Source organism: Toxotes jaculatrix, chromosome 11 (assembly GCF_017976425.1).
Source record: "Toxotes jaculatrix isolate fToxJac2 chromosome 11, fToxJac2.pri, whole genome shotgun sequence".
Classification (NCBI taxonomy): domain Eukaryota; kingdom Metazoa; phylum Chordata; class Actinopteri; family Toxotidae; genus Toxotes; species Toxotes jaculatrix.
In genome coordinates this window covers 19,650,828-19,658,917 of record NC_054404.1, presented here as the reverse complement: position 1 = coordinate 19,658,917, position 8,090 = coordinate 19,650,828, and the positions used below count along the sequence as shown (strand labels likewise).

Genomic DNA, 8,090 nt, shown 5'->3' with positions numbered 1-8,090 from the left:
ATCAGACTGAGGAGGCCATTGTTGAGGGGTGGCTGAGTTCAAGAGGCTGTGTGTATGGGTAATCAATGCTGCCCTGCTCTTTCAGGTGGCTTCTTTAACACTGCTGTGTCAACACATCTCTATTGTAATTAGACAGAAGCAGAGGTCTCATCTCTTGTTCAGAAATGAACAAAGTTGGTCTGTGGGTTGCACGCACAGTTTTTATAGCCTCATCTCTCTATACATACAGGCTGATGGATAGTGGCTCTAAGAACGAAGCCCTCCCTCCTGTCTTGAAACAGCTGATTTATGTCTGGTCATGGACACTTGTGCTCTGTGGCTGGAATGCAGGGAATTTCAAAGACCCCTCCTCTGCCTGTCCTGTCCACACACAAACAAATGGAGCAGGCGCCTGGCTGGGCAGATGAAGGCCCACCGGTGCTCCCACTGCAGGGCAGGGAAGCAGAATGTAAGGAATGTCAGAGGCGAGAAAATAAATCCATTCTATCCTTCTTTCTGTCAATCTGCAGCTCTTTCTTTCCTTGATATCTGTCTTATTTCTCTTTTCCCTCTTGTGCATCAACTTTTCCCAGCATTATTCTGATTTTCAGCCCTTGTTGGGGTTATCTGGTTTAATCATTTTTGGAATTAACTCTCAGTTCTGGCACATGCACACACTCCCTATAAGAAAGTGGCCAGAAATGGACAAAATGAATTTATTTGTGTTACAATTTGAAAAACACAAATATGCATAGTGTTCTGTTGTTTGAAATAGTCATGTGGCAAACGAATTATGTGACAAACAAAACAGTGCTTTGTTAAACACGCTTAAGTCACAAAATGCTATATGTTTATAGAGAGTCTGAGAGTGTAAAAAAAAAAAGCAAAGTTATCTTGGATATACTGTGGAAGTCAAAATAACACAAATCTATCATGTAGCATTTTTACAGTAAATCAAAGGCACGATGGCTGTGTTTTAGCTGAAACTCACTATCACATGCATCCTAAACATGCGGCTGGCATGGCAAACAAAAAAAAAAAAAAAAAAAAGAAGAATCAACACTCCATAGAAGCTAGAATAGTTATATGTTTTGACAATAAAAACATAAGCAGCTCTGTCTATTGTAGCTCATTTTCATCTTAATGATATATCCAGACACCATTTTGATTGCTTTGTGAGTCTTTCTCTCCTCATGGCTATAGTTTAAAAATTCCCTTTCTTCTCCTGGGGCCTCAGTGCAGCTCAAGGCCTGCTCTTCGCTGCGGGTTTATCCATTATGTTGAGCACATCGTCCAGGATGGATGGGCCCAGATCGAGTTCGAGGGAGAGGAATGACCCCGTGATCTGGTTGAGGGAATCCTGCGATGTGCTCTTCTCCTTGGAAAAGTCAAACTCAAAATCACAGATGCGGCCCTCCTCCACCCCACTGTCCCTATCCACCCACTCTCCGTTACACTTTGAGAGCTCCTTCTTGAAGCCCAGGGTAATGTCATTGTTAAAGTGCCCATAACCATTGCAGTTGCCATTTCCATTGAGACTTGCGCTACCATTGTACATCTTGCTCTGGAAGTCTCCTTTACCGCTAAAGCTGTCAAAGCTGTCACTGCTTGTGTTGCTGTTCAGGCTTCCATTAGCCTTGTAGATGCCGTTGCTGTGGCCATTGATACAAAAGGATGATGGCTTGTCAAACCTGCTTTCACTCTTGTTTATTTTGTTAGCTTTGGCAACTGCCTTAGAGGTGGACTTATCTGCATTTTCCAGCAGATCCAAGAGGACGTCAGGCTTCGACTGGATATCTGCAGAGGGAGAAGAAGGCTCACTGCTGAAGACATCCATTGAGTGCAGCAGAGCATCCATCTGCAGGATCTCTACCTCCTCAGCGCTGTCAGGTTTCACGGGAGCTGTAGACCCCATAATGTCCTCCAGTGGCTCTGGGGGCATGGAGAATACGGTGGAGGAGATGAGGGGGAGGGTGAGGGCCTGGCAGCCACCAATAGTTGGGAGGGAGATGGCGTTCTTGAGTACTGGAGAGGGAGTCTCGGAAAAGGAAGCATCACCTGTACTGTTTGCTCGCAGAAACTCACTTTGGATACCATACTGAGGGTGGATGTCTCCCTTCCCTGGTAGGAGCTCATACTTCCCCTGGAGGAAAGACATGTCTCCAAAGGCGTCTCTCTCCCCACCCTTGCCAATGTGGATTGTGTGGCGAAAGTCTCCAAGCGGTGGGCTTATCATGTCTGGGGACAAAATATCTCTGAGACGACATTTTTTTCCCTTCTTATTATTGGTGGGTTTCAGGTATATGGGTGCTTTCGCTGGCATGGCTGTAACTGTGGAAGAGAGCTCAGATATGCAGGACAGAAAAGTCGGAAATGCTCTGTAAGTTCTGGACGTTACAGTTCCCCGGAGACGCAGCTCCAGTTACATTCTCAGTAACACGCCGGTCAAACAGGATTCCAAAAATAATTTCAGCGACTGCGGCATCGATCTGGAAATGGGATTCCAAGCAGAACCGGTGACCGGTGTCTGGCGATTTAGAAAGGTCAAATGGGCACTTTCCTGAAATCAGAGACAAATAGAGAACATGTCAATGTTTCTTCTAAAACATGAACTCACTCAAACACACAGATTTCTAGAAAGATCTTTTGCTGAGTGCTGCTATTGATACAAAACTCCTGTCCTGCCTTACTGAAAAAGAAAAAAAAATCTGGTCACCAACACAAGTCCCAGAAATAAAATCTGGATCTTACAAGAAAGAAAAAAAACATCCTCATCCTTTTCTTGCATCTGGCGAGCTTAGAAGCCAGAGCAGAGGAGGATGAGGCCTGGGTCTAAGGCTTTTTGCTGCTCTTTTCCACACATGAGCCTCCTTTGGCCTCCACAACTCTGGATGTGCTAATGTGGAACAGCTGGACCGCAGATTGGGAGAGGAGAAGCAAAGGGGGGGGGTTTAGTCGGATCAGAGCGGGGAAACCTGTTTTAGGAGTGAGCTACTGCTCAGACACGCACAGAGATAGAGAGAGTTGAACCGGGGGGAGAAAGAGGGGAGGAAAGAGGTTTAAGGGGTTTAGGGGGATTGTGTGAGAGATAGAGCGAGGGGCTGCAGAGCAAGTGGAACTTAAGAAAGTAGATGATGCAGATTGTGAACTGATTTGGCTTTGAAGGGTAGAAGGTCAGCTCCAAGTTTAATAAGTGCTGAGATACCAGAAAGGCTGCACAATACATCAGGATGGGTAAACATTATTAGGGGGGTACTGGATTCGATAAAAGGTGCCTGATTGCGTACTGCCTTCTCAGAGCTATTCCATTACAAACCAAACAGAGCATGTCACCACAGTGGCAGCCGGCTTAATGTAGGATGTGAAAAGAGGATAGAAATGGTTTGACCGTTTGAAATGACATAGCAACCACGGAGAAGGGGGGAAAAAACACTCTGTGGAGGCAGGGAGTTGATAGTGTGTGTATGTGATGGGGGGGTGGGAGAGAGCACCAGTGAGGAGAGAGCTTGCCCATTTATAGACATATTTACTTATGAGAGGTCTGTCAGCAGTGACCGTCTGACAGAGTGCACCGCTGCACAAAAGTGCCTGGGCGGTCAAGTCCCCCCCCCAAAAAAAAAAAAAAAGTTTCACTGAGAAAACATCCACATTCCTGCTGCAACTGACTCCATAGAAACACACTGCATCAGCCTTATCAGAGACACTTTAAGTAGGCTATGTTTATTCAGCAGGCACATTAGTGTGGAGCCAGAGAGACAGACACTTGCTGCGTATTTGAATCCAAAGAGCAGGCCGGAGACCACTGCACCGACACCCATTTTCCACATGGCCTCCTGTGACTGTCTGAAGAAAAGCGAGGGCGCCGATATCTTCTTCTTTATGAAAGCCACAACTTCCTTAAACTGTACAGCATGAAGTGTACAAGCTGAAATCTTCTCACTTTAGGGGATGCCGTTACAACACAAATAAACCTGTCACCCAGAAAGCACTATGGGGCTATAAATAGCCATGACAAACACTGAGGGATGCAGAACATGTGTGAGTGTGTTGAATGGCAACAGCGCTCTCTCAAGGGTCCTTGCGTATTCGAGTGCTGGTGTGAGTGTTTGCGCGAGGTGCCTGACTGCGCTCGTGAGAGATAGCAGTTTTGAATGCACGCCATGTGTGCGAAGGAGAGCGTGTTTGTTTGCTAATAGTGAGGGAGAGAAAGGGAAGGGGGAAGGCGAAGAGGAGTGCTGCAGTGTTTGATGAAGGGGGGAGGGCAGATCACTCACTTGTTTAGCTCAAGCATTTCTCTTATTTTTTTCCCCTCCATCTCACTTCCTCCTGCTTGTTTTTTTCCTTTTTCTTAGTGTCTCTCCCTTTCACTGCTGCTCCTCAATCCTTTCTGACCTTGACGGATGATGCTCACTGCAGTGGGAAATCAGTCTTGGATAGGAAGTGAAATAAAAAGCAACATCGAAGCCAAAAGCTGCTTCCTGTGGACTTAGAGTGCACATATCTATATCTGTATTAACTTTTGTTTTACTGTCCTCAGCAGTAGAAGGTCACTGCTGCACTTCAGACAGAAACACCTCCTATCAAACAAACCTATTGATTATTGGTCTGCTCTAATGACACTATAACATCCTCCTGGTCTGTGAGGACCCTCTGCTCTCCAGTGGCATGAGAAAACACACAATCCATGCATAATAATAGATGATAACGCAGGTTGAAATCAATAGTGTGGACGGAACTTATAGGAAATCCTCTAGCAGATGAGCAATCCAACTCTTTCAACTCTCACAGGGGGACATCTGCTGTGCATCCTACCCAAGGTCAACACTTGTGGCCCGTGAAAAGTCAGCTGTTATGGTGAAGGGCTGGAGGTCTGACCTTCACGTCAGCCATCCTGCTGGTGCTCAGTTCGGCTTATATGGCAAACATGACTGGAATTCCAGATGCCACCAGTAAAGTATGAGGAAAACAATATCCTCATGTCTATGTTTTAGGCACCTACTGAGGGGTTCATTTAATGAGAGATTGAGTCAATAAGATTTGAGTGTATGTGGAGAATCTCTAGAGTCTTAGCACTGTTAGGTAAGCTTGTGTTGGCCTCGGAGCAAATTAATCAATTACAACAGCTCAGGATATCCCAAGATGTACCCTTACAGCCTGCTGACCTAATGAATCCATTTGTGTCTCTGCAGACTGTGAATAGTTGAGCAGGTGTATTCTGGTGTATCTCAAAGCCAAGGCCAGATTTACACCCTCCTATTTGGAACTACTCCAAAAAGACGCGGCATGGCACGTGTTGGCTGGTCTGTGGCGCCGCCACTGTAGAATGCGGTCGCAGGTTTCATTCGCACCTCTGGGGAAGTGTGTGGATCTGATGGTGCCTTCCTTTCTAAATTGCTTATCTGAGCAGCCATCCAGTTATAATGGGAGCTGCAGGATGAAGCCACTGTGTCATTGGGTCAGCAACAGCTATCTGTCTGGGCATGAAGTGATCTGGAGCCACTCCAGCCTCTTTAAAAATGGAGCTTATAGAGGGTTAGTTATTAGCGGGGTGGGGGGGCAGCAGAAGGAGCGAGGTGATGAAAGTTTGAGTGTGGGGGCAGATAAATGTGGGGTTGGTGTCTGGTAATTAAAATAATGGCTCGTGATTTGTCTGGGTATTTCTGGACACCTAAAAGTCCCATGTGATATAACTGGGTCAGTATATTCTTAGATATTCTTAGAGGCAGTGCGACCCTACTGTAGTCTAAACAAATACTACAGTTCGATGACGCTTTACAGTTCGGTATTAGCCGAACTGCTCCAGAGCTGGTGATGAGGGACGTATGGACTGAGGCTCAGGAGAGCAGCTGTTCAAAAGATGACCTGCATATGACTTCCCCTTTCTTTAAAATAGAAACCGTGCATCCCCTAAATATTCCTCCCGTGATGGGATTACTGTGCTGACATTTCACATCAGTGCTGCAGAAAAATAGCATGCCATTCTGCCCTTCTGTAGTAGCTGTGGTCAGTGTAACATCATCAGCGTGTAGGAGACGAGCTCCAATCCCTCCCACCGTGTCTACAAAGCAGCTTCATATAAGTTCGAAGTTTCCAAATACTCCCCAAACATCTAACCATGGCCTTGACTTCTGTCACATCTTTGAATAGCAGAAAGACCCCTCTCTTTGGGGCTGTTATAAAAAGCAAATGCACATACCACAGAGGGTAATGGTAGCCTTAAAGAATAGACTGAGCTTTTTGTTAAGTAAAAAAAAAAAAAAAACAAAAAACCTCAATTATAGGCAAAGGCCTTACTTCTGGGGGCCTGGTGGCGGTGCCGGGACTAGGGCGAATAGCAGGGTGGAGTATTTATTCTGTCTTTCTTTCTTGCTCCCCTTGTGCCACCCGCAAGCATGGCCAGCACTTGCCAGAGTTATCCTTGGCAGAGATGAGCAGGAAGCCGAATCAAAGCATATGAAACATGAAGGGAATGTCAACACATACTGGCAAAAAAGAAATAGTCCTCTCCCTCCCAGTTTACCCATAAAAACCTCCTCCAAATCCGCTCCCCTCGAGAGATAAAGGCAAAGCCAACTCTGCATTTCAGAGAAACATGCCTTAAGCGTGTAGCCGGACTAAAAATGTCTCTCTTGGAAAGTATGGAGGATATCATGTTGCTCTTAACAGTTCAGCTCTTGTGTTACATCTATGAGAGCTGGACAAACGTTCCTGCACAGGCTTAACTTACCATGCACGCTTTCGCACGTTTTACTGTTACTAAGCAATATCCCATTCTGCTCCAGACATTCACCAAGACTCTGATGAAAAACCTATACACTTACATGACAGCAGGTACACTGCAGCAGCATTACCCCATCTACTAATCCAGATTACTGAACCAAAAGAGTATGAGATAAAACCTGTTCCCGCTCTCACTCACCTCAGATATTCCGATGGGTGGGGGTATCTTGATCCTTCCCAGGTATCGCTGGTGTTTCTCCTGAATGCTGCAGCCTCAGGTTGATGTCTGTGTGTCTGTATGTGTGCGCTCAGTGGCTGCTGTGCTGCTCCTGTGGCTTGTTGACACTGCACTGCCTCCTGTCTCTGCCTCGGGGCTGCACTTCTGTCGACTGGGACGTCTGCCGGACAGCTGTTTTGGAATTGCTCTCCGGCTCCTATTCCCCTCTGAAGCAAGTCAAGTCTCCTCCTACACCTCCCCTCACTCCCCCCTCTTCTTCCTCTCTCTCTCTCTCTCTCTCTCTCTAGTCTCTCTCTCTGTTCTCGCTCCCTTCTCTCTCTCTAGCAGCACCTGTGCATGTCTGTCCTGTTCTCCTACCCAGAGCTCAGATTTTTTAAGCAGCTCTGTGGTGTTTGAGGATCCTCCTTGCTTCCTGTTCCTTGGTGGAGCTGCGGTGATGAGTGATCACAAGCTCCGGGCTTGCAGCCTGATAAAATTAGCGCTGCGCGGAGAGAGGCAGATGCAGATGCCTCATGGGATGTCTGTCTAAAACAATCTTTCACCATATGTACAGTGAGTGTGTGCGCGCTCATTCCCTCCCCTGTCTGACTTTGTGACTGCCCACATCTGATAAGAGCTGTTCTGTAAATGCAGCCGGCAGACACTTGACTGGACTCTCCCTGTGTCTCTTCTGAGCCTCTCCTCTCTGTCCTTATCTATCTATCACACATGCACACCCATACCCTCCCACTGTTTTCCCAAACGAACTCTGAAAAATCGCTTCGTATTCCATCCAGTTTGATTTATTTTGCTTTATTTTTCAAAGCTGCAGCAGGTTGAGGCGACACTGTACGAGTGGACTAATTACTGCAGAACACTGCAGCACTGCAGCATATACTGGGGACATGTACAAATAGGCTAATGGACCGCACATGGGTACCTACAGCCAAAATAGACTTCCTCAGTCTGAATCTTTGTCTCGCTATAATGATTTTAAATGGATGGACAGAGACATGGGACAGTGTGTATTTTAACCCAATGCCCTCGAGTTAAGGACATGGCAAACCTCGCCTGTGCATCTCTTTTTTTTTCCCATTTCTATTCTTGCGTAGAAAAAAAAAATCCCATCACCTTGGCAACCGGTGCAGCTCAGAGGTGATGTCACGTAGTTTTC

At 46.4% G+C, this 8,090-nt stretch overlaps 1 protein-coding gene across 1 annotated transcript; it reads right to left on the bottom strand.

The window, feature by feature from the left end:
* Window positions 1-483: 483 nt before the first annotated feature.
* On the bottom strand, window positions 484-7,463 carry cdc42ep3 (CDC42 effector protein (Rho GTPase binding) 3). Its single transcript, XM_041050711.1, has 2 exons — window positions 6,899-7,463; window positions 484-2,539 (listed from the first exon to the last, which is right to left on the bottom strand). Exon 2 carries the CDS (start codon window positions 2,300-2,302, stop codon window positions 1,223-1,225), a length of 1,080 nt encoding a protein of 359 aa, XP_040906645.1. The 5' UTR covers window positions 2,303-2,539; window positions 6,899-7,463; the 3' UTR covers window positions 484-1,222.
* Window positions 7,464-8,090: the final 627 nt, after the last annotated feature.